Source organism: Monodon monoceros, unplaced genomic scaffold, assembly GCF_005190385.1.
Source record: "Monodon monoceros isolate NGI ecotype Baffin Bay Population unplaced genomic scaffold, NGI_Narwhal_1 Super_Scaffold_22, whole genome shotgun sequence".
NCBI classification, from domain to species: domain Eukaryota; kingdom Metazoa; phylum Chordata; class Mammalia; order Artiodactyla; family Monodontidae; genus Monodon; species Monodon monoceros.
This window is the reverse complement of record NW_021703779.1, coordinates 16,260,418-16,286,668: the sequence shown is the minus strand read 5'-3', so window position 1 is coordinate 16,286,668 and position 26,251 is coordinate 16,260,418. Positions and strand designations below refer to the sequence as shown.

The following is a 26,251-nucleotide window of genomic DNA, read 5'->3' as shown; positions in this document are numbered from 1 at the left end:
CACACACACACACACACACACACACACACACACACACACACACACACTGCCTCTCCTCTGTAAGCAGTTTCTGGGGTTACAGTAGACTAGATTTGCCGATCTGTGACTGACGATAGAGAGGCACAAATAGGCCACACTGTTTGATTTGTTGAGTGTGGTTAATAACTAAAGAAGACATCTCCCTTGATTATGGAAAATAACACGGGATCTTCCAATGATCCTCAACAGGGACACTATTGCATTTGGGGCTTAGGCAGTACAGTTGTTATTGTGTAAGACTGTCCCATGAGTTGCAGGACATATAGTGTCCTTAGTCCTTACTCACTAAAGGCTGTAGCTCCCACCCCCATCATGGTGACAATAAAAATGCCTCCACCCCACATTTCCAGATGCTCCCCCATCCCCAGGGATGGTAATGTCACCACCAGTTGGGAACCACTGTGCTTCTTCACAATGGAAAATAACTTTTCTTTATTTGAGGGGAAGTCGATTGGCAAATGTTTACGCTGAACACCGTAGGAAATGTTAATTATAACAGTGTTAATTATACCTTTTAATTATGAGGTAATATTTTCTGCATCAAAAGAGTTTATGACATAAAGTGAGATTATACTCTAGACTCCTAGGATTTTAGAGATGGAAGAATCTAAAGGGTGATCCATTTCAGACTTTGGCAATTAACTTTCGTGGCCCTTCACTATGTCTTCCCCTGCAAACCATGTGCATTCTATAAGAGAGGAGACGCTGATGGCCCTGGGTGGGAACTTCTTTCAGCCAGGCTACTTTGACCTAAAAATATCCCATTCTCCAGCCACTTGTGAAGTAGTTGTATAGAGTTTTTAATAGGACATATTAAGACCAGTCTTTCAGTGGGCCTGAATTGTGGAGCAAGTGGGAGGCAACACAATGTATTGACTAGGAGCTCAAACTCTGGAGTCGGAGGGCCTGGGCTTTGTCCTTGCTCCCCCTCCTTTCAGCGGAGAGACTTGAGCAATGTTGCTTCATCAGCCTCAGGTTCCTCATCTATAAAGTGGGAAAATAATAACACCCACCTCATAAGGGTGTTGCAAGAATTAGTGGGAATCCAGGTAAAGAGTTTTGTACAATACCAGGACAGAACGTCTGATTATCATAGTGGTATTGATATTATTTATAATAATAATACATATTATTAAGAAACGTTGGCAGCTACTTGCATTTTGTAAGAACTTTACTCAGTGGTCCAGTAATGGTGTCACAAATGGCTATTTTGGCAAAGCATCATTATTTTGGGGCAGGCATGGTGGTGGACTTAATTCATCCTTAGTATAACAAAAATAAATTACTAAGAATTGTGATATAAAGCTCCAGGGTACTAGGCTTATAAAAATTGTCTTGCTAAAAGCAGGAGTCACTGGATTTCAGTGCCAGGAGGTGCCATCTGGTCCAGTTCCTTTATTTGAGATAAGTCACTTCGTCAAGAATTTCTTTGTGATGCAGTGGATAGAAATAACCTAAACAATCAGAATGCATGTATATGCCTTCTCGGGGAAGGCTCCAGGCAGCACTGGCTTACCAGCCATGTGGTGAGGAGGTTGTTTTCATGGAGCAGGGAAGCTGGCCTTATTACTGATTCCATTTTATGTCCGTAGAACGTGGTGAAACTGATGCGGGGTCTTCTCCAGTGCATGATGAGACAGGTAAGTGGAAAACGACAGATGTATTTTTGGGTCATCTGAGTGGGCACTTCATATTCATGGTGACAACTAACACTCTTAAAGTGTTTTGAACTTTTTTTCTCAAGATGAAGAGAAATTGAAAATATTTTGCTTACTTTCTCCTTTTAAAATTATCTTCAATGATTTTATTATGCTATAGAACCAGAGTCAAAGAATACTTTCTCAGAATCTCTTTTCAAGAGTTAACTTGTGTAAAAGGAGAATGTGCCCTTTTTTTTTTAAACAGGGAAGAAAATGTTGTTTTTAAAAGCCACTCCTAGAAAGCCATGTACTGTTGTTTATTCTGTTGAGTTTATAAAAGGGTTTCTTTTGAGTTGAAATGCTTGAGTTTTTAAAACTTGACATTAATATTATTGATATTTTCAGTGAGGGGTAAATAAAACAATTTGTTGAGCATGTATTGTATACAGAACATCATACTAAGATCTACACAGATCCCAAGATAAATATGATACAGTCCCGACCCTTAATCGGCACGTGCCTCATTAGTCTTCAAAGACGACATTGCTCTTTCCCTTTCAACATAAGGAAACAAGATTGGAAATTTAAAGAGGAAGAGGAGGTTCCTCTCCCTCCCCTCCTCCCTCCCTCTCATTGAGTTCCTACTGTGTGTCACAGCTCATGCTGGAGATATCAGACAAGGAAACCCTGCGGCTTGACCCCTCAGCCCTGCAGAACTTGTTAAAATGGCGCTGGGCTCAGACATTTCTGGTGATGGGCAGGAAGAGTCCCCCGCACAGCCTCTCTGTGTGGTGCTCACTAGTGAACATCCATCCCCTGCCTTCCATCCCACTGGCTCCCAGAGGTAACAGATAAAAGGTCTAGATCCAAGAGATTGACCTTTGCCAGCCATGAACCCCTTAGTTGCGAGCAGCCGACTTGCTTTCTCAGGTGAATAAAGTGGAGAGGTTCAAGCACACTCAGAGTACCAAGGACAGCCTGCATGCCAAGTACGACACCGCCACCTGCAGCACCGTGGTGGGCGACGACCAGTGGGGCCACCTCCAGGTGGATGCCACCTCCCTCTTCCTCCTGTTTCTGGCCCAGATGACTGCCTCCGGTGAGCCAGGGCTGATTGACCTCATTGTACTGGGAGTGACAATCCAGAAGGGGGCGGGGAGGGGCAGGCATTGATCAGTATTCAAAATAAGCTATTTCTGTAAAGAAAAAGCATGCTTCTTTTTGCGTTGCATTATGTGCGCTACTCTGTGGCTCTGTTGACAGTCAGCCTCCTGAACCCTTGCAGGACGAGGGCTGTTGCGCCAGCTCTGTCAGCATCTCACTGGTTGGTCCCAAAGCTTCCTTGCTGTCTCTGTCGCCTAATTATTGGACCAACCTAGGTCAGATCTACGTTCAACAGTTCAAATATCTGCAGACGGTGTCATGCTCCATTTTAGAGTTTTCTTCTCCAGGAGTAGCAGGCCCTTCAGCTCTTCCTCTCACTACCCTGTCACCCTCTTTAGACACACCCTCGTTTATCCAAATTATAAACAAACAACATAATTTCTAGAAGTCAGCAGTTTGCCCAGAGTTGTCTTTCAGTCCATAGCACCCATGCTGTGAGTGGGCCAAAAACTCCTGGGTTGTGAGCATTGTTCTCGTTGAAGCCCTAGCTGTTGGCTTTCATGGAGGCCTGGACACCAGGCCTCCCAAGCTCCAAGCTGCTGCCCCGCTCTGTGCACCAAATAGCCTCAAGTTAGGTCACTTAGCTGCTGTGTCTCAGAGTTCTTATCTCCAGTCCCCTAAATTCACACTCCTGAGTTAGAGGCTTCCCATTTATTTCAGGCTGCAAATGTGAAACTCTAAAAATAGGAGAAGTCAGTAAATAATACTGTTATGGCTTCGTGAATAAACCAGGCACTTTAAAAAATATGTTTTGGTTATGAAAGTTAACATGAGCTCACTGTAGATATTTTGGAAAATATAATGAAATACATAGAAAAAAAATATCACTGCCAACTTTCATTCGAATGTGTCTCCTCCAAGTTTTTTTTTTCTATGCATTTTAAAAACATACTTAAGGTCATACTATATGCATAAATATAGTCTTTTTATTACATAGCATTATAACTTAACCATTTGCCCCTTGATATTACAAGCTGTTTATAAACATAATTTTAATGACTTTGTCAGTGGATATTCCATAATTAGTTTAACTATTCCTTTATTCTTTTTTTTTTTTTGCTATTATAACTATGTTGCAATACCAACTTTGACCCCCATCTCTATTTGCTTCCTTCCTGTAGTTAGATATCATTCAAAGGCTACTCATACTTATTGCTAAATTGTTTTCAGAGCAGTTTACTAGTTAAACTTCCCCCAGTGATGTTAAGGGTGCATATCTTACCATACCCATACCAGCTTCAAGAATTCATACTTTAAAAATACATGTTGGGGGCTTCCCTGGTGGCACAGTGGTTAAGGATCCGCCTGCTAATGCAGGGGCCACGGGTTCGAGCCCTGGTCCAGGAAGATCCCACATGCCGCAGAGCAACTAAGCCTGTGCTCCACAACTACTGAGCCTGCTCTCTAGGGCCTGCGAGCCACAGCAGCTGAGCCCATGTACCTGAGCCCATGCTCCGCAGCAAGAGAAGCCACCGCAATGAGAAGCCCGTGCACCGCAACAAAGGGTAGCCCCCGCTCACTGCAACTAGAGAAAGCCCGCGTACTGCAACTAGAGAAAGCCCGCGTGCAGCAACAAAGATCCAGCTCAGCCAAAAATAAATAAATTTAAAAAATAAAAATACATGTTGGAACTCTGCTCAGTATTCTGTAATAACCTAAATGGGAAAAGAATTTGAAAAAGAATAGATAGGTGTATATGTATAACTGAATCACTTTGCTGTACACCTGAAACTAACACAACATTGTTAATCAACTATACTCCAATATAAAATAAAAATTTTAAAAATCCAACAGGAGAACCAAAAAATAAATAAAAACATGTATTTGTCATAACCAGTTATACATTCAAGGACCCAAGCAAAAAACCAGCTCTCCTGGTCACTGCCTGCTTTAACACGTTGATGTAGCCACCTGGGCAGATCTATGAGGTGAAAAGCCATCTCCTGTAGTTGAGGGCTCTACTTTCCCCATCTGCCATTGGGGAAAAGTACCCGCCCTTTGGCTCACTCAAAGATAAGACAGTGGTTGCTCTGGGCTAAAATGCTTGCTTTGTGGAATCTTCTCTGCACAAATCCAACACATACCCGAAAGCCCCACATCTTCTCTTTCGATCCTTTCTACTCCTAGGCACACACACAAAAGTGGAGCCATTCTTTCCTTCCTCCCTTCCCTCCCCCCATCCTTCCTTCCTTCCTTCCGAGATTAGACATTAACTGTTACAGTTTACTTCATACTTAATTTTTGATGCCCTAGTAAGAAAAATGAAAATGAGGGTAAAAGGATTTATTTCCTAGTGTAATATTTGTAATTTGTAATTGGCAGCTCTCTCTTCACAACATAATTCCGTTAACTCCATTGTTTGTTTTTCTTTACTAGGCTTACGTATTATTTTCACTCTTGACGAGGTGGCCTTCATACAGAATCTTGTTTTTTATATAGAAGCTGCACATAAAGTCGCTGTAAGTGTCAAACCCAGTGTTTTTTTTTTTCAGGTGTCCCAGTGTCAAAAAGAATAAAAATCATACAGCTCTTTGAGGGCCAGGCTGTTTGGGGCTAACCAGAAGTTAGCAAGATTAGAGCTATAAGATTACGTCACCTCTGCACACAAAGTGCACGTTTCTGTCCAGGAGCTCAGTTGGGGAGCTTCTGTTTTTGGAATGTGCCACATGCTCTGTTTGAATCCATCACGCTTATTTTAAATAAGACTCTAAAATGTCCTGTGGCACATGCACAGGCCAGCCTGAATCAGGATGAAGGGCAACACCGCAGGAGCTGAGGTGCCGTGGGGATCACCCCAGGCAGCCCAGAGGTAGGAGGCTGGAGCCAGATGTGTGCCCTGGGCCAGGTGTGTGCGGGTGTAAATATGTAGAAACTCAGTTCCTCCAGGCTTTTGTCTGCTACAGAGAGTGGAGCCTGACACTTGTAGAGAACAGCTAAACTGCAAAGCTGACCATAAGAGCAGTAAGGAAAGGGTAGTTTGTTTTTTTTTTTCTTTTTTTCTAAAAAGCCATTAAAGCAAGGATCAGCAAACTTTTTCTGTAAAGGGCCAGAGAGTAAATTTTTTCAGCTCTGCAGTCTCTGTTGCTGCTACTCAACTCTGCCATTGTACCACAAAAGCAGCCATAGGCAACTCGTGAACTCGTGAACGTGGCTGTGTCCCAAATAGACTTTATTTACAAAAAACAGGTGGCAAACTGTTTTGGTCCAAGGGCCGTAGTTTGCTGACCCCAGGTCTAAAGTGGCGATTCTCAACCACGGGCAGTCTTCCCCTCCCAGGGGACATTTGGCAATGTCTGGAGACGTTTTTGGCTGTCACTCTGGGGAGAATGCTACTGACATCCAGTGGGTAGAGGCCAGCGATTCTGCTGAACATACTGCAGTGCACAGGACAGCTCCACACGACAGAGAATGATCAAGCTCCAAATGTCAGTGGTGCTGAGGTTGACAAACCCTGGTCTAAAGAAACTTGGGAAGTCTTTGTGGAAAGGGCGGGACTTTAGTTGGACCTTGGTGGATGAGTAGGGTTTAGATTGGCAGAAGGGAGGGAAAAGGGTGTGGGAGTAGCAGGAACAATAACAGAGGCAGGAACAGGCTGTGAGCATGGGAACAGCTTGGGGAAAGGGGGTGCAGAGTGAAGGAGTATTCTTAGGGTGAAAGCTGAGTACTTAAGAATAGTAGAAAGTAAAGTCAGCTTGTGGACGTGCAGGAGGTGGGGCTGGATAATAGAGGTATCGCCATACAGAGAGAGAGATTTGAACGTGATCCACTAGGGAATAAACAGGTCTTCATTTTAGACTCTTATGCTGGAGAGTGAGCTCATTTTGAAAATGTTCATCTTTCTCTGTAATAATAAATGCCAAAATTTTGGCATTGGTCCTGTTCTTCTTGGGTTGCAGCCTTTCAGTAGTGCATATAGCATTATTTCAAAACGGTATCCAGTGCTTGGGTTTCTTCAGTGAAAATATCAACTATAAAAGTTAGGTATGCATGTATCAAGTCGTCTATGTGGACGGGGTGTTCTAAGCCAGTTCCTATTAATTTGTTTCAAAATACCAGGAAAGTCCAGTATTCTGAGCCTCAGTTTTGACTTTGGCTTCTGTTAGTTGCTGAGCATTTTTTTCCCAAGAGGTAATGTTAAAAGTAGGTATTAAATTATTTTAAATGGTTTGGTTGGCTTCACCTAGTTATAACCCATTTGTTAAAGTTTCTTTATTCCATCTTACAATTTAATACAAGTTCAAACGTATTAGATAAGTAAAGGGCAGCCTTTTATTTTAAGATAAAATGTTCTGGTCTCTACAAATCAAGAGTTTCTTACAAATTACTAACTTTAGAAATAAGAAAATTGAGAGTGTCTTTGTATGCATTTTTGTTCCACTTGAGTATTTACTTCCAAAAGTCTACCCAGAGGTCAAATGAACTGAAATCGAGAAAGAACGCAGCTCGAATATGTAAAGCCATGAATTTAGTAGCCTTCGAGAAGAGATATTCATGTTTCTTTATGCCTTCAGTGACGTGAACGAATCATTTTTCCATAGCACTTTTCATATACCTCTTTTTCCCTTTTTCTCCCGCAGGATTATGGAATGTGGGAACGTGGAGATAAGACCAATCAGGGCATTCCAGAACTGAATGCAAGCTCTGTAGGAATGGCCAAGGTGACAGTCTCGTCCTGTTTGTTCTTCCTTCTGTGCGTCTGTAACTGCTTTGGTTTGGTTCTCATCGTTAGGGGTTTGGATTTGATCTGATTAGCATATTTTTCAAAAGTCAGCAGCAAGTATGGAATTCAAGTGGCACATGTACCCCAGCCAACTGAAATTATAGGTAAAAAAAATGTAGGTTTCTTACACCAAAATCTGCGTGTACCTGAAAATAAGTGCATTCCCTCCTTACTATCCGTTGTTATCACCCACACATCTAAGCTCTTGCTGTTGTCGAAGAAGCTGGATGTGTGATGTCCAGTCTTCTTTTCTGGGTCATAAAGGGGGGCTGAAGAATATGACCACTTTGTAGGACAGGGCTCACAAGTTTAAAAGTCTACAGGGTCAGGTCAGACGAGTAATATAAACAAGTGAAGCCGGCCAGATAGAAAAATATCAGGGGGTATTGAGGACGCTGCAAACTTTCTCTGTAGGTATTCTAATTCAAAATCATTTTAAAAACTTCCTCAGGCCAAACAAAACATGCCTGTAGGGCAGATTCAGCCCGCTGGCCACCAGTTGACATGTCTTGCCCTAGACATTTAGCATGCCTCCTCCCTCCCCTCTTCCTCAAGACTGAAGCATAATTTTAGACAGAATAAAGACTCCAGAACTAGAATTTTTAAAGCAACAATAAATTTGCTCTGTTAAGGTCAACTGACAGAAAACATACTTAATACTAAAAGAAGTTAACATTTTTAAGTGCCAAATATGCTAATGTTAGAAGTCAACCGCTAAAATAGGTGAAAGAAAAGCCGCCCATGAATTTAGCCCTCCACCCCTTACACACACAAAGCTGTGTTGTTAATGTTTCATTATTGGGTAGAATAGTAATTTCATTTTGGGAAATGGTTTTCTATTTTCTCTTTCTTGTTCCTGCAGTGAGCAGCAAAACACAGGAAAGCTCTTATCCACTGAAAATAAGGATAGAACACGAGTATAAGACACTTTAGTGGATTTTAAAGATTTGTTTTACCACGTTTGGGAAAACATATATGCTAGATTGCTTAATGAAAAAGGGGTCCCAGATGTGGGAGTGTATGTGTACTAGCAAGAAAAAGTAATTCATACCTGTGCTTGTAGGCAGCCCTAGAGGCAATTGACGAACTGGACCTTTTTGGAGCCCATGGAGGTCGCAAGTCTGTGATCCACGTTCTGCCCGATGAGGTCGAACACTGCCAGGTAATGGCTCAAGGCTCTCACGTTCCAGAGAGTAGGGAAGGAGACTCATGAAGTGGAAGACTTGGGCTCCAGTTCAGATCCTCACCTTCCTAGCTTGATGGGACTTGGCTTCTTTGAGTTTCAGTTCCCTCATCCATAAAATGGGCATACTGGGACCTTCTCCTCCTGCTGCACAGGGTGGTCACAAGGATCAGAGTAAATCAACTTAGTTTGTCAGAGTACTACTTTGTAAACCAGAAAGTACTGTGCAAACATAAGACACAGTGACGATGTTGTATATGGAGTCAATAATCAAGGCAGCCTTGTTTCGTTGGAGGCAAAATTGGTTTTATGTTTTTTGAGCATGTAGGTGGTTTTCTCTCAGGTTTATTTCATGAGGTCCCCAAATTGGATGACTAGCAGGCAGTAGTTCACTTGGGGAGGGAGTGGGAATGGGCAGAATGGATGGTGGAGGAGAGATGATATGGGAGAAATGGCAAATTAGTAAAATCTCCCTGAAATACCGGTCAGAGAAAGGTGTGATTTGATGCAGATTAGGGGACTCCATTTAGCAGACAGTAGGTCACCAGTTGCTGACACATCAGCAAACTCTTATTTAGTGAGGGCTTACTGCGTGCCAGGCACTGTGCTAGGGCTGTGGGAGTGAGATACATAAAACCTGTAAGCAGAGCGCTTCCGGTGGGACTGTGTGTTTCAGGCAGAGAGCTGAGGGAGAGCGACTAGTTAAAGAACTGGGCTTGGGGGTCATTTGGCTATAGAAAATGAAGCTTTGTTCTGAAGCTGAAGGGCTCCCCCCCATATTTAACTCCTTCTAGCTCTTTCCATTTCCCTCCATTATATAGTCCTTAATGGGGAGTCTGCTATTTCTTTGGGTGTGGTTTAATAAAGTCAAGCTGGTATGCATCTTAATAGATGTGTAGTCCCTAGTAGAGATTGCATGAGCTCTGTAGCCAGCTGGACCTGGGTTAGAATCCTAGCTCTGTCGCAGACTGGCTGCGTGCATTTAGGCATGAGTCTCTGTGTCTCAGAGTCCTCACGTGTGAATTGGACGTAGTTCTCGAATTCCTTCTTCATATAGAAGATTTAATAAGCTTATGTTTGCAGGGGTCTAGTCCCATGTCTGTACATGTTAGATCTCAGTGTTAGCTCTCTTCCCTTCCCAAACTTTTCTTTATAATTTCACCTTCCTTTAGTTTACAGTACCTAATCCAACCACCTTATAATTGAGGCCATATTATAGTGCCACTAAGTAACCCATTCTTTCTAGGACTAAACTAATTCTGTTTTGACTAAACCATTTTGCCTGTTCATGTGGTCTTTTGAATTTGACTCCTTTAAGTAGTTCCTGGGTCACCCAGTCCAACTGGTCACATTCCACAGAAGCCAGACATTTCTCTGGCCTGGTCCCATATGTGTGTTCTTCTCTGTCTCTTATCTTCACAGCCAGGACACGCTAGCCTACTGACAAGGTAGTCCTTAGCCCCTTCCCTGCATGTCCTAAAGGCCCAGTGAAGTCAACAGAAGGCACGAAAGGAAGGGAGACAAACAGTTCTCAGCATGGGCTCCAGGCATACTACTGCTCTCCCCAGACCCCTTTTCTCCTGCAAGGAGCAGGAAGCATTGGCGAGGTCGCCCAGCAGGGGCCATGTTGGTAGGAAAAAGCTCTGCTCAAAATTGGCAAACTCATTCAAATGTTCCCTTGGGGTAAAGTCGTCGTTTCTAGATACTGTATGTAACTATTAGTGCTTCCGAGGTTAAAGCCACCTGTTTGTTTTTCGTTCAGTCTATTCTGTTCTCCATGCTGCCAAGAGCATCGACATCTAAAGAGATTGATGCTGGGCTTCTTTCCATTATTTCTTTCCCGGCCTTTGCAGTGGAAGATGTGAACCTTGTGAATGTGACCAAAAATGAAATTATTTCCAAGCTCCAGGTAAGCATTGGTCACACTGGTGCCCTTCTGCCCTGTGTTAAGTGCCCCTTTCAGACAGTGACGTGGAGCAGCTCACCCAGGCCTCGGTTCTCCATGAGATCAGTTGCTCAGTATCTAAGTTGACTCATGATTGAGGTTTCCAAAGCTGAGTCTGGATAAGTCTTGGAGTGATCAATGCCTTAGTTCTCTTTCTAAGTAGCAGAGCTTCAATTCAAGCTGGCACCTTTAAACCCCAATTCGTATCACTCCTGTACTTCTAAGGCAGAGCTTCTTAACCCTTTAGAGATCCCAGACAGACTCTTTTAAGAATCTCTTGAAAGGTAAAGTCCCCACCAGAAAAAAATGTACATGTCCCAGTATCCTGAAACTTTACACACAATTTCTGGGGACTTGGAGACCCCAAAGTTAAATTGAGGTTAAAAAAAATCCCCGCTCCGAGGTGAAATGCAGCAACTATGACACATTACACCAAACTGAGAAGGTTATTCAGTACTCCAGCCAACTGAAGTTATCAGTAAAATGATTGAAGAATGTAAGTTTCCTAAACTGAAATCTGCATTTGATGATCCTACTTAGATTTGGTGAAAAATGCTTTTAGCCTTTGGAAACAAAGGGGTAAAGGGTCTCCAACCATATCCCCAAAAGAAGGCACTGTCTCAGTTAGGGGCCAGTGGAGAAAACAGAACCTCTTTAGTTTGTGGAAGTAGGCAGGGAATTAATATAGGGAATGAAGCGTTTCAAGGGGAGCAGTTCAAGACCGGGCCTCCCAGGATGCCCCGAACACTACAGGGCTGGCCACTAGGAGCGTGCCTGCCTCCATGGCCAGTGCTAGAGCAGTGCCACTTACTTAATAAATTGGGCAGTGGACACCCAAAACTGCAATCCAGGGATTAGGGAGGCAGATTCAGAGAGCACTGCCACTGTCCTTCTTTCCTGACCCCCAAGAAGCTGGAGAGGAACACTGGAGCCTGCAGCAGGAAAACCAGCAGCGATGGCCCTAAGCCACAGGGAGCCCTGCCACCTCCCTCACCTACTTCTTGCCAGGTGCAGGCTTCTTTGCATCCGGAGCCTAACTGCGAGGAGTCTGGAATGTCCTGTGGCTTTCCAGTCTTTCCAGTAGAAGCAGTCCAGTCAATCCACGTATCTGCCTTGGTGGCTTCTCCAAGTAGTAAGGGCCCCTTTGCATCTTTGCACGATACAGCAAATCAGAATGAAAGAATGGTCATTCAGTGAACTATCGGTAATTAATCTCTCAGCCCTGACTGCCACTCTAATGGAAGGTTTTGGCATTCCCTTCCAAGCACTGATCAAACCTGAATTTACTTTGCTTATTACTTAAAAATAAGTTTTTGTACTGATAGCAAAGAGCATTTGGTACCCATTTTGTTACTAAAAGGTTCATGGGAAAGGGGGTGAAGGGCTGACTTGAATCAAAGAGGCAAAGAAATTCTGTTTCATCAAATGCATCTTTTTTCTTTATCTTCTTAGGGGCGTTATGGATGCTGTCGCTTCCTTCGAGATGGCTATAAAACCCCAAGAGAGGTTGTATTTAAAGATTGTTTCTTCTGATTCCTTAACTGCTTCATATCTAAGTTGCCACTGTGGTGTTCTCCCTCTGTTGATTATAAAATTTACATGTTGGAATATAAAACTTACATGTTGGAATATTGGAAGCAAGTCTTAATTTTGGAGTCAGCAAGCTGGAGTTAGGCAATAGAATAGTAAGATCATCTGGAGGACAGCAAGCTGGTGGTTTAAAACCAGCTTTTAGACAAGGACAAACAGTTCTGTGGCTCACACGTTTTTTTAAAAGGCTACCTGTGGCCTCCTTGGGTTCCTTTGCCATAGTGACTGATATAATGATATCAATAAAACAGATAGTCTGCCCAGCACTGTGAGAGGCAAATTGCTATTTATTTGTTATAGAGATATAGTAAGCTTTAAATAATAAACTACCCAGGAGTGTTGTGTACATTTGATTTACTTTTCTGAAATGTTACCATGGAAAACTGCCAAAAATAGCATCTCCCCATTATAGCAGAATCCTAATTATGCCAGCCTCAAAGCTGCATTGAATCAGAAAGCAAGGGACACCCAGTGAGGTACAATGGTATTATGTATGTAATCTGACATTACCTTTTAGAGGGTTTACCTGTTTGGTTCCAGGACCCAAACCGATTGCATTATGACCCTGCTGAACTCAAGCTCTTTGAAAACATTGAATGTGAATGGCCTGTGTTCTGGACTTATTTCATAATAGATGGGGTCTTCAACGGTGATGCTGTTCAGGTGAGAAAATGCTGGATGTTGTGTTGGTAATCAGCATTTTCATTCCACTGGTGTGCTGATTACTATTAGAACATAGGGTTATGCAGGAGTTCAGGGCACTGTGTCAGTTATCTGTCACTGCTTAACTTTCCTAAAACTTAGTGAATTAAAACAACAACTGTTTTGTTTGCTTATTATTCTGCAATTGGGGCAAGGCTCAGCAGGGACAGGTTTTCTCTGCTTCACCTAGTGTCACCTGGGATGGTTCAGTGGGGCTGGAGGATCTACATCCGAGATGGCCTCCCTCACGTGGTTGGCAGCTTGTGGCCCAGACCTTAGTTCTCCACGTAGCTAGCTTGAGCTTCTTACAGTATTGCAGTCTCTGGACAGTTAAGCTTTTTACATGGTGGTCATCTTCTCCCAGAATGCGAAAGCAGAAGCTGCCAAGCTTTCTTAAGGTTTAGGCCTGGAACTGGCAAAGTGTCACATCTGTTGCATTCTGTTGTTTAAGGGCTATTGTTGCCAAACCAGGTTTGTTTTGCCAGAGAGCAGCAAGCAAGCCAAAACGCTGAGATGCCGAGGTTTGCAGCAAAAAGAGGGTTTATTCGCAAGGCAGTCATGCAAGGAGAAAGTCTCAGGTCTACCTGAGCGAAGGCAAGGGGCTCGGTGTATTTATGGGATAAAGAATAAAGCAGCAGGGTGGTCTGAGGCTGGGGAAAGGTGATTGGAAAAAGGTGCAGTAATTGTCATTCTGCCCAAGTGTAACTAGGCTACAGGGCTCTGCATGTTCCAAAATGGAGGTGCTTAGCGTGCTCTGAGGGTGGAGTTTTCAGCCCTCTGATGCCAAAAGGTCAGCAGACACTTGGGCATGCCCAGTTGGAGGGTCAGTGGTCCTAACCAGTCTTAACCAGCTCAGTTGGAACCAGACACAGCTGACTCCAAGTTCCTAGACAACAACTCGGGCAAACATCATATTATTCAGGCAAAGTGCTGCTTGGAGGACTTGCAAGTCTTAAAAGGACTTTGATTAGTGAAGGCAGGTTACAGGTAAAATGGATTTGACTAATGATTACGCTTGGTTTCAGTGCCCCCATCTTTTTTTTTTTTTTTTTTTTTGCGGTACGCGGGCCTTTCACCGTCGTGGCCTCTCCCGTTGCGGAGCACAGGCTCCGGACACGCAGGCCCAGCGGCCGTGGCTCATGGGCCCAGCCGCTCCGCGGCATGTGGGATCCTCCCGGACCGGGGCATGAACCCATGTCCCCTGCATCGGCAGGCGGACTCTCAACCACTGCGCCACCAGGGAAGCCCCACCCTATCTTTTGATCATTCCTCCATCTTAAGGGAAGAAGGGAGATTACCACTCTGGATACTTCCTGCCGATAAGGGGCATAGACCCAACTAGGGCTTGTGAAATGAAACTGTTCAGCACTCATTTGAAAATATTCACTTGTTCCCAGTTTCAAGTTAACATTTTGATCCCAGTAAACAAATACCACCTATGTGCCAGCTGTCAAGGCATCCATAGGCCCAAGATGGGTAAACCATAGACAGAGATGTAGCCTGAGGGGGCACATAGAATGCCACACATTGTTAAAACTTAGGCTCTTATTTTTAGGGATTTTATATAGGATAAGGCAGGGATCAAGTGTCTTACCTTTTTCCATATTGGAGTGTCTTGATCATTATCAGTTTGGCTGAAACAATTAGATATTAAATGTGGAAGGGACACAGGCTGGGAAAAGTAAGTATGGTTTCTGTAATATCCTGGGCATGTAGAGCCTTGACAAGGGTAGATGCCAGGGTCATTTTTTTTTTTTAATCTGAGGACACAAGGAGAGGACCAAATTTCGGCTTAGGGTAAAACAGGTGACAGGAAATTCTCTGTTGATTAGCCTAACCCAATATGTTACATCTGAGGGCCTTTTATCGTAAGTCATTCAAGGGGAGGGCCCTACATGAAGGCTGGAGGACTAGGAGGCCGGGGTCGTCGGGGGCCACCAAACAGTCTTCCACACACAGGTTTTGTTGTTGCTGCTATTCTTTTCAGACCAGCAGTGCTTTTGCCATCCTTAAGGGTACTCTTAGCTAATGTCTTAATTAATGTGTCAGCCTCCTAACTGGTCTCCCAGCCTCGCTTCCTGCTGTTTCTCCACACCATTGCCAGTGATCTTATTAAGAAAGAGACTATGCTACTGCTTTGCTTAGAAGCTTTGAATGGCTTCCTGACTGCTTTTGGGATGAGGTACAAGCTCTTCACATGTTTTGTAGGATCCCATAAGATCGGGCCCTCGTTTTCACCAGTGTGCCCCCAATTTCTTGTTACTTATTTCCTTTCTTGAGTTCTGTAATCCAAGCACATGGAAACTTTTTCAGTCCTTTGAGCAGGCCATGCTGTCTCTCCCCTTCTCTCAAATGCCCAGGATATGCTTTCAACCCCCAACTTCCCCGCCCTCCTTCACGTGATTCGTTTTAAGTGTCTCTTCTTTCAGAAAGCCTAAAAGCTGGGTCAGGTGCCCCTTTTATATGCCCCACGGTTCTTACAACCGTTTGGCACCTGTAACAGTATTTCCCACTTAGTTGTCAAAGGACCCTGGTAGAGGTGGTCTCTCTCCAGTTAACTGGTGTATGCCCCACGCCTAGTACATAGTAAGCACTCAGTGAATATTTGTTAGTGCAGCATTCATTTGTTCGAGACAGATTTCTTTAGCATTTGCTGCCGTGCATACTTTGGTGAGCAGAACAGACCTGTCCTCGTGAAGTTTACGGGGCTGACAAACTCAAACACTTTGCTGTGTTTTTAATCTGTTCAGATCTCATGTTCTGGGGTAGGATATGCAATCTAAGATTCGTTTTAGTTTTTGAAAGCTGCCTCTATTGAGGAATGCAGAGGTGTTTCAGAAGCGGCAGTAAATTTCAAATATTAATGTTTCCTCTTTGTTGATTCTCACTCTTATGCTTCAGTGATTATCTCGGTTCTTAACGTTTTCTGTCTTTTTATCCCAAGACTGAAAGATCTCAAAAAGATTGAGTTGGAATTTCAATTATGAACAAGCTTGAAAATTATCAGAAACAACAACAACAAAAAAGCTAAGGAGACAGAAAAGCCTGTTTAGTACCTTATTTTGTAGGTCTCACAGAATTTACTTCTCTTAGCCCCCTGTGCTGTCTCTTCCACTTGCTGCCCAGTCACATTTTAAAGTGATGCACCCTGTCGTGCTTTGCGGTCCATAAATTTCAAACGAAAAGAAAATGAGATCTGGAAGGCATTTGACTGGGCTCTCCAAAGATGAAATGTGTCAAATAGCTGGGTGGCTATTAAGGGTTTTTTTCTCTCCATTTCCCTTTTAATGTATAGGTTTTTATCTCTCCATTTCCCTTTTAGTGTATAGGGTTTTATCGCTGCCTTTTTAATCTAATAGAAATGTTTACATCAACAGCTTTTACTGAGTAGCACATCCTAAAAATTGGGGTACATGGATCATAGTACCTGCACTTCCTTTTCTTCACATCTTATTCGTTCAGCAAATATTTCGTGAGCAATAAATGTTTGAACGAGGGCTTCTTCAGTGGAAAACTACCAACAGGTGGAAGTGGATGCACTGCTTAAGATCTGGCCTCCACTCCATAAAGCTTATAGTCTAGCTGGTGAGACAAAATTTAAATATGTGAGAAGTTAAGAGTGAAGTATTTAAATCACGAATTAAAGACAACACATATAAGGCTAGTCGCATTTAGCTCCTCCTAACATTTGCTGTCAGCAAGAGTCCAGCTTCCTCCTGCAGTCCTTGAGCTGAAGGCATTTGTGCATTTCTTAGCCTTGTGTCCTACTTCTGATCTGTTTGTTGCCAAGAGAGCTGTTTTTCTGTGTTGCACTGCTGTTTCCTACCGTGGGGGATGGGGCTATTTTCCAGGTCCAAGAATACCGAGAGGCCCTGGAGGGAATATTAATCAGAGGCAAGAACGGGATCCACCTGATGCCTGAACTCTACGCCGTCCCGCCTAACAAGGTAACCAGGTGCTGTTTATCTAATACAAAGTGAGATGGTGCTTGGCATTTTGGTATTTTTCATTCGCCCTTCAGACCTAACACTTTTTCTCCAGGAGAAGTGGTTTCTAAAGCCTTCAGTAGTGTTCCTGTTTATCACAGGAGTTACGGCTTTGGAGCCATGCTTGACCTGGCTGGTGCCCAAGGGAGGCGTTAGTTGAGGACTTTCAGAGGATACTTGTCCTTCTCCGAGCCCAAGGCCACACAGGCCCTAAAAAGCACAAAACACTATTAGGCACCACGTTCTCACACATTTCCACGGAAGAAGAAACCAGACAGAATCTCCCTGGGAGAGGGGGAGAGATGTATAGGCATACCTCGCTTTACTGCAGCTTCGCAGATAACTGCGTTTTTTTTTTTAAACAAATTGAAGTTTGTGGCAACCCTTAATTGAGTTCTTCCAATAGCATTTGCTCACTTCGTGTCTCTGTCACGTTTTGGTAATTCTTACAACGTTTCAGACTTTTTCATTATTACTATATTTGTTATGCTGACGTGTGATCAGTAATCTTTAATGTTACTACTGCTGAACTTCATGGAGGTTCAGATGATGGTTAGTATTTTTTAGCAACAAAATATGTTTAAATTAAGATACGTACATTTCTTTTAGACAAAATGCTATTTCACACTTAATAGATTACAGTATAGTGTGAACATAACTTTTATATGCAATGGGAAACCAAAAAATTTGCATGACTCCCTTTATATTCATTTTATTGCAGTGGTCTGGACCCGAGGTGTGCCTGTATAGGGTAGCTGAGAATCTCTTCCTTTGAGTCAAGCAGTTCTTGAGCTAGAGCTTGAGTAATCACTTAGAAACCATTCTATATCATGAAGAGGGAAACTGGCCAGTTCCAAGAAGATGCCCAAAGATCGTTTTTTCTATCCACTTTCCTAGCTTGGGTCATGATGGACCTATATATCTCAATGGGAAGATTTCCCCATACATATCTCATGTTTAGCAGAAAAGAATTCTCGATTCAAGGCTATTTCTCTTTTGAATGTTCCTGTTGCTTCAAAGCTTCATTATTGCATTTTGGGGAGGAAGAGATTTCAGAGAGCAGTGTCCTTCCCCCGGTTGACAGGGCCTGCACTAGAGCGTAACCCTGCTGTCACACAGCAGCTTGGGTCTACGAGTTTGTGATTGAATCAGGCCCACGAGCACATGGTCAGGGGACTGGCAAAGGCCTTTGAAATTATCTGCCTCAGTTCATAGAGGCAGAGCTCAGACAGCACTGGGCTCTGCCTGGAACCAGACCCCAGGTTCAGGGCTTCCTCACAACCCCACGCTGCCTCCTAATGGGTGGTGCATTTCCAGGGGATGGACGGTCCCTCACTGTAGAGATCAGGCCATGGAGCCTGCAGGGGCTGTTTTCTTTCTAACGGTTAGAAACCTAGGTTTCCTACAAACGTATTCATTTTACTATGTGTGATGTGTATGTGGTGGTGGTGGTGGGGCTGACAGTGGGGGCTGGGTAGTTACTTCCTAGCAACTGCGTGTTCAGGTTGCCCCTTTTCCAGTATTGAGGCACTTGACAAAACAAAGTTGGTAATGGGCCGTAATTTGGAACCTGAAAGCATAGCAAGGGAAAATAAATAGCTTCAGGGGCATTTTACCTGTTTTATGATAGAGAATAACCATCTATCCATGTTCTACTAAAAGGCATATTTCCTGACTGTAGTAACTGCTAGGTGTTACAAGCTCTCCTTTTCTTCCTGGTGAACAGTTCTGGCTACATGTTGTAAAGGGTTACTCTGCAACTTTTCTTTTCCGATCTCTACACTGACCTTTGGGCTTGTACTTGTCATTTCAGTATCCTCCTTTATCCAGTGTGTTTACCCATCAGCTAGGCACCGATTTTGAACACTTTTATTTTGAGCACAGTTTGTATCTGTGCTGGCTCTGGATGACAGCTGGGAAGGTTCACCCATCACATCACAGTAACACGCAGAGACCACCACAGACGGGGCTGCCCCGACCCACGTGGCACCTTTGTGCAAATTAGAAAAAGAGCCTCACCCTTGGAGTGGCCACAGCTCTGGGCCAAGGCACCATCCAGCCTGACTTTCAGCGTCACTCACTTCCTCAGGTGGACAGGCTTTTGCAAGGCGCCACCACCCACGGGGCCTCCATTGGACAGCTCGAGACTAACGCAAGCGTACCCAGCAGACTTGCTTGGAGCAGCTGCTCCGGGCTGGGCAGCAGGCTAGGTACTGGGGTACAGAGGGGTCATGACGCTGGCTCTGCCTCTGCGAACTTGCAGGCTAGGGGGGTCGGAGGAGCGAATCCATGGGATGGAGGGCAGAGGACCGCCGGCGGCAAAGGCTTGGTGCATTAGAGGACCTGCAAGCAGATTGGAAGGACTGAGGTGGAGAGGGGGAGACACATACCTCCACGGGGAGGCAGGAGCCAGCAATGGGTGGGAGGAGGGCAGAGCCAAGCTGTCTTTTGACCCAGATATCTTGTCTACCTTCTGTTCTTTGCATCGACTCTTTCCCATTCCAGATCTATGTAATCTTTCTTAACAGTACTTACATTTCAAAAAGTTTTAATGTACAATCTGACTGTAAAAGTAATTCTGCATACTGCAAAACATACAAGATTCTATAGAAAGAAAATATTTCTCCCGAATCTTCCCAAATATAACCACAATGATGTTTTGGAGAATGTCCCTCCACGTATTATCCTATTTGATTATTTGATTACTGGTAACATTTAATTCTGTTCCGTTTATGAGCTTAAGTTTTTCTCAGTTTACTACAGAAAATTTTTTAAAATTTACTGCATATATTAACAACATCACTGATTAATTCACAAGCAGAGAATGGCTCGTCTCATGATGTGATTTTCCCCTTTGGAGAAAGATGTGTTTCCTATTTCCTTCAATTGGCTTATGTTTTCTGGAGAAGAAAGTGGTCACTAACATTCCCCCAACCAACGAACGTTGTAATGACCCAAAACCCAAAGGTCAGCATGGAGTTTACAACAGAGAAAATTGCAGCCTTTTACAACACGTAGCCAGCACTGTCCATCAGAAAGAGAACTGTAGCTTATTTTGATGAGTCAAAAGCCCCCAATGGATTCAGCTTTTTGAGTCCCTGATGGAAAATTAGTGATCTAATAATACAGTTCTTTTTCCTCAATAAATAGCGCCACCTTCTGGTAATTTTCTTGCACCTGCACACTGAGTTTATGAACCCCTGAGGAGAGCAAGATAGAAACCTGACTCAGCATCCAGAACTACACTGCCATGACTGTTGGCTGATGTTTTAGATCATTGTACCCATAATGCAACCAAATATAAGTATGAGCTGTGACATTTCTTGTTGCCCAGAGCTGTGCTCAAAGACAGCAGGCCCAGTTTCCAGTGCCTATCTCTCTGCCTTTTGCCATCGGTGTGCTTGTGGGAAGAGCACTGGCTGGAACCAGGCCTGGGTTTGAGTTCCACCTCTGCTGCTTTTAGCCACGTGGCCCCCCGCGCAAGGGCCTCAGCCTCCATGGCCTCCTTATCCCAGCTCTCGCATAGAATTGGTTTGGAGGATCAAATGAGTGGCATTTTGTAAATCCTCCGTGAGCTCCCCATGTAGTGACGTTGGCCATTTTCTCCTCTGACATTCTGACTTCGGGTTTTCCTCTCTTTGCCAGGTAGATGAAGAGTATAAGAATCCTCACACGGTGGACAGAGTTCCTCTGGGGAAGCTGCCCCATCTGTGGGGTCAGTCCTTGTACATCCTCAGCTCCCTGTTGGCAGAGGTAAGGGACTTGGGGGCTTCACAGCCTGGAAACCATCTGATTGGAAGTTCAGGGGACCCTGGAAGAACACAGGGGCTCTCTGCTCCGTGTGGCTATGAATATCTTTGGCATCTTTTTTTTTTTTTAAGATTACATTCTTTTTAAATTTTTTTTAAGATTTTTTTTTTAACGTGGACCATTTTTAAAGTCTTTATTGAATTTGTTACAATATTGCTTCTGTTTTTTTTTGTTGTTGTTGTTGTTTTTTATGTTCTGTTTTTTTGGCCGCGAGGCATGTGGGATCTTAGCTCCCCGACCAGGGATGGAACCCACACCCCCTTCACTGGAAGGTGAAGTCCCAACCACTGGACCGCCCGCCAGGGAAGTCACCCGTCTTTGGCATCTTCATGGCTTTCAGGTCAACTGGTTGGGGTTGACTCTGAGGCTTGAGACCTAGGCTTGTGTCCGTATTTATAGTAAACCGTTTTGGGCTTAGCTGCAAGCCAAGCACTCTCTGTCCCTCCCCCAGCGCCCCTTCCCACCAGCATTCCTGGTCTGTGGCTAGAACCTGGTTGAGTTGATGGTCGGTAGGAGGGCCGGAAACTTCTCAGCCAGGATCAGCACATGTATGAAAGATGCAGGGTTTGGGGGACTACTCCACACGGTCTTAGGTGCAGGAAGCAGGAGGACTCTGATGCTCCAGTGCTCTCTCCAGGAAGGGGCAGCGGGCTGGTTCTTCTGTAGTGGATTTTGTGTCGGCCGCTCCCTCAGCCAGTAACACTGCCACACAGAAGGTCTGCTGCCTCTGACTCATTCCTCTTTGTTAAGCATTTTCTTGCCCCCAGGTTTAAGTTTTTAAAATACAAATGCTTTTGTGCCAGCTAAAAATGAATCCCCCTCCCCAGTCCTAAGTGTGAGTGATTTTTATCGGATGGCTCATCTTTCCTGGGAGGATCCTGCCCAGCTGAATGCTTTGGACCCCTGGGGAGGGGTATGGGGGGCGGGGGAGCCAGGGGAGCAATGGGTTGGATGTCACTGGAGTTCCTGGTGGGTGAAAGGAAGACCCAAGTGAAGCTATCACAGTGCAAGTGGCCCTTAGGTGCTGAGATGGAGTAGTTGCTTCATGGATATGATCATCTCTGCAGTTTCATGGACATGTTCTTGGGGGTGGAGACTGTGTCTTATACTTTTGTCTTTATGAGTAGGGAAGCACATATATCTCCTTTGGAAAGCCAGCCCTGCCTCTGACTAGCTCTTTAACCTCGGGCAGGTCTCTTAATCTCCCTGGGCCTCGGTTTCCTCATCTTTATTATTATTATTTTTTAATGTTGTACAGCTTTATTTAAATATAGGGGTTTTTTTCACATTTCCTCATCTTTAAAGTAAAGAGGTTGGGCTTTATCATCTCTGCAATATGGTGCAGCTCTGATTTCTGTATCAGTGACATGGGAAACAAACTTGCTTTTGTTTCCTTCTCTCAATGTAAAGGCCCTCATCTAGGCCCAGCATTAGGTCCAACTTCTCCTCAGAACTCCCAGAACACCTTGATCCCTTCTCTTAAGGTTCCCATCATTTATAGAAAATATGAGGAGATCCACATTCAAAGAGCACTCTGCCAGCAGGCAGGGGAGTTTTGTGTTTCAGGACAGTCAACTCTGGGCCAAGTCCTTACCCTAAGGACATTGCCTTGGTTTCCCCACCTGTAAGATGTGCGAATGGTAGTGCCTCCCTGTTAGGAGGCCTGTGTGACAGTGCATGTACAGGGCTCAGCACGGTACCTGGCGCGGGGTAAGGGCTCAGGAAGCATGAGTTACCCTTGTTCTTTTCACTCACACAACTTTGGCATCTCTGACTAGCCCTGGAGAGCTGGGTGCCAAAAACGCAATACATTGATCAGTGCCATCTAAATGGTATACTGTAGTTCAGAGAAAATAAGCATTTGCCTTGAAAAATGATAAAGGAATAAAACACTGAAGATTTTGAGCCCCCAAATATTTTATTTTCAAACTTAGGTTTAAGGTGAAATTTCAGTTAATCAGTATTTCATAGTGTTAATGCTCCTCTTTTCCTAGGGATTCCTTGCCACTGGTGAAATTGATCCCTTAAGTAGAAGATTTTCCACTTCCGTCAAACCTGATGTCGTAGTACAAGGTTTGTGAGCATGTTTACTATTCATATTTAACTTTGTAAAACCAATGTTATTTTTAAAGTGAAGTGTTCCTATGTAATTTTTAAAAATCTGCATGTGTATATGTTTTAGCATGTATTCTGTGAAATATGTTCTGTAACTCAGCTGCTTCCGATCACAAAGTTACTTTCTACAAAGCAATTGTTTCTTGAATCTAAACCTTGATTGCAACTGGGGCACAAGTGATTCATTGAGCATCATTTTTCATAACTGCTATTCTTTAAAAAGTAGAACGTGACCTTGTTGAAAACTCAAAACCCAAATGAGGGTTCACTCGTTCCTCCCTTGGAGGTCTGACTTCTTTCCAGAGCTGCAGGCCCATGTTTTCACCTCCCTCCACCCATCTCCCCTCCTCTCCAGCCGGCAACTCTTCCGCAGAAGTGCAAGGCCAACCTGGGCTACTGCTGCGGCACTGGCTCTGACTAGCCATGTGACTTCACCTCTGTGTGCCTCGGGCTCTCCTGACCGGTGCTCTCTCACAGGGTGGTCTTGAGAGGAATTGAGATCCACAGGGAAAGCCCTCAGTGCAGGGCCAGGCCTAGAATGCTCCCTGCTGGCCGATTCCTCTCCCTACTTCCCCTCCTAGGAAGGACTCCCCAGGAGCTCACAAACCTCATAGAGTGACTTATATACCAGCTAGGTATCATAGCGTGTCGTGACTACGCCTTGTGTCCTCTAGAGGACACTGTACATTTCTTAAGGACAAGGGCCTTATCATTTTTGTAGCTTCTATATTGATTGATACACACGCATTCAATACATTAAAAACAATTATTGAGCAAATGAAGGGCAACCCTCTCTGTGGCCACGGATGCATTTGGCTATGCCTGTCCGTGATACAGCAGAGGTCGTGCAGGTCATCACCCAGTCGATGCTGTGCCCCAGGCCCACCGAGAGACGCACCCAACCATCACAACATTCCGATCAGGTAGAAAGTGTGACAATCATGATTATCATCCCCCTCTTACACATGAGGCTAAGGGGTTAACTTACTCAGGGACCCACGGCTGACAGCTGGAGGTGCAAACCCAGCTCTGACATCCAGGTGGCGTGATCCAGCCTGACCCCACAGTCTCTGCCCGTCACCAGAGCACATGCTGCTAAGTGATCCCTTAAGTCCACAAGGCCGCTCTTCCAATTGCAGGCTGGGGTGCATCGATGGATCCTGAGCACCACTTTTTTTTTTTTTTAAATGCAATAGAAGAAAACAGAGTAGAAAATATCAGAGGCTGTGGTCTGGAGGAAGGAGAAGTGCAGTTTCAGAAACTTCTCTGCGTGCAGCTCTCTCAGATCACCAGGCTCACAGGTCTTGGTCAAGCCACTCGTCTGAAAGAGTCACTTCTACAGAGTGACCGCCTTGTGGCTCTGATACGTGGAGATCTCTGCACGGTGTTGTAATCTTCCAAAGAGACGGGTGTTAAGGGAAGCTGCTCGCCCAGTCCTGCATGGCTGATGTTCCCATGCTGGGGCCTGGGGGGTTAGCTTCCAGTCCCTGCTCAGCTACAGCTGGCCAGTCGAGCAGCAAGGCTTCCCCTCAGGGCCTTGCTGTGAAGCTCAGATGAGATCATGAATATTAAAATACTTTGAAACAGCATCATGTGCTATGTAAATATAAGGAGGTGACATTCAGGTCTCAGTGGCATTTATATGTATCATACGTTCAGGTGCCACCAGCCTGAGGGTACAGTGGTTGGGCTCAGGGAGCTACCTTAACAGTAACCAAGTCTTTCCTCTGGCCTGAGCACCGCCCCGAGCCCCTCCAGTTCCTGGCAGGCTCAGCTGCAGGTGGACACAGCACCGGCCACTCTCTCTGTGGCCAGAACTCCCTTTCTCCAGTTCCCTCCCCAGGACTCCTTCCTTTTGCCAAAGCACTGTCCCTTCTCTCTCTTTTTTTTTTTTTTTTTTTTTTTCGGTACGCGGGCCTCTCACTGTTGTGGCCTCTCCCGCTGCGGAGCGCAGGCTCAGCGGCCATGGCTCACGGGCCCAGCCGCTCTGCGGCATGTGGGATCTTCCCGGACCGGGGCACGAACCCGTGTCCCCTGCATCGGCAGGCGGACTCTCAACCACTGTGCCACCAGGGAAGCCCTGTCCCTTCTCTTAAAAGCCAGCAGTACTGGTACAGCAGGTATGGTGGTGTCTGAGCCCACCTCCGGCCCCCACATCCCAGGCATCCCAGAGCCTTGCCTGCTAGAGAGTCAGATGCCCAGCCTCATTCACTGGAGATGGGGCTCAGGCCGGCCCACTGGGTGCGTGGCCCAGCTCTGGGGTGGCTCTTCCCTACTGGCGGGGGGCCCTGTGCTGTGTTTCCCAGTGGGCCAGGCTGCCCCACTACCACCAGCCCACTGGTAGGCCCACTTTTCCTTCTCTCCAGAGCATAAAATCTCCTCCCCCCTCCTCCTCCCCCCCCTCGGTCAGAGCATCCCCTGCCGCGCACACCACTATATTGCTCTTCTGTCTTTGAGAGCACAGGCACAGACTTCTTCTGGTATCCCCTTTGCAAAGCTGTTTCCACTCCTGACCCCATGTGAAAAGAACACAAGACAGGCTTCGAATAAATGCAGACCCACAGGGAAGCAAGACATCATTTGAGATGGGTAATTCATTTTGGGACCTGTTGAAGACCACTTCTAGAAGTCCCAGACTGTCTTGCACATTGAGGGCACTTGATAAATATGCACTGTGGGTGCTGAGGGGAGGCAAGGCCAGAGCAAACCAGGAAGAGTGACAGGACAAGCGCTCTCCCTTTCAAAACCACCCAGCACGTGGAGAGCATGCTGTCACAGGCCAGAGAGGAGAGGAGACAGCAGCACACATCCGTGTGAGGGGACGAGGGCCGCCGTCTCATGCAGGTGCTATGTTCTTGTTCACAGTGACTGTTCTGGCAGAAAACAAGCACATTAAGGAGTTGCTGAGGAAACATGGGGTGAGCTTGCAGAGTATTGCCGACATTCATCCAATCCGAGTCCAGCCAGGCCGGATTCTTAGTCACATATATGCCAAGCTTGGTAGGTTTGGGGAAATAGCAGGGCATTTTTGGCGAGGGGGCATCTCGGTTCTAGGTTTGGGGTCTGGGGGAGACTGTGATATGTGTAAATTCAAAGGAATTGGGCAAGGCACTAAGTAGGTGGTTTGACAGCTTCCATGTGAAGAGGAATGGCCACCAAACACATTCCTCTCATGCCTGTTCAGGAGATGTCACCACAGGTAGCAGTGTGATTCATCAGCTCTTGTAAACTAAGGAGCCACCTTTGAAATGTCACAATTGGAACAGTCATTCGTGTCTTGGTGATGTTTCTAAATTTTGTCTGTGGTCTAAGAAAATGCTCATTTACCCATTAAAATGGGAGATGGGTTCTCTTTAC

General features: G+C 45.0%; 1 protein-coding gene across 4 annotated transcripts in view; it reads left to right on the top strand.

Annotated features, from left to right (window-relative positions):
• The window catches only part of PHKA2 (phosphorylase kinase regulatory subunit alpha 2), an 81,788-nt gene that overhangs the window by 31,056 nt on the left and 24,481 nt on the right, over positions 1 to 26,251 (top strand). For all 4 annotated transcript variants that reach the window (XR_003796345.1, XM_029240346.1, XM_029240348.1 and 1 more), the window contains exons 3-14: positions 1,632 to 1,679; positions 2,610 to 2,778; positions 5,220 to 5,302; positions 7,421 to 7,501; positions 8,627 to 8,725; positions 10,509 to 10,655; positions 12,144 to 12,197; positions 12,822 to 12,944; positions 16,835 to 16,930; positions 20,615 to 20,722; positions 22,774 to 22,852; positions 25,760 to 25,894. Coding sequence is in view for 3 of the 4 variants with exons in the window: in XM_029240346.1 (XP_029096179.1) it covers positions 1,632 to 1,679; positions 2,610 to 2,778; positions 5,220 to 5,302; positions 7,421 to 7,501; positions 8,627 to 8,725; positions 10,509 to 10,655; positions 12,144 to 12,197; positions 12,822 to 12,944; positions 16,835 to 16,930; positions 20,615 to 20,722; positions 22,774 to 22,852; positions 25,760 to 25,894 (1,222 nt within the window). In the remaining variant the exon portion in view is untranslated. The remainder of the gene's footprint in view (positions 1 to 1,631; positions 1,680 to 2,609; positions 2,779 to 5,219; positions 5,303 to 7,420; positions 7,502 to 8,626; positions 8,726 to 10,508; positions 10,656 to 12,143; positions 12,198 to 12,821; positions 12,945 to 16,834; positions 16,931 to 20,614; positions 20,723 to 22,773; positions 22,853 to 25,759; positions 25,895 to 26,251) is intronic.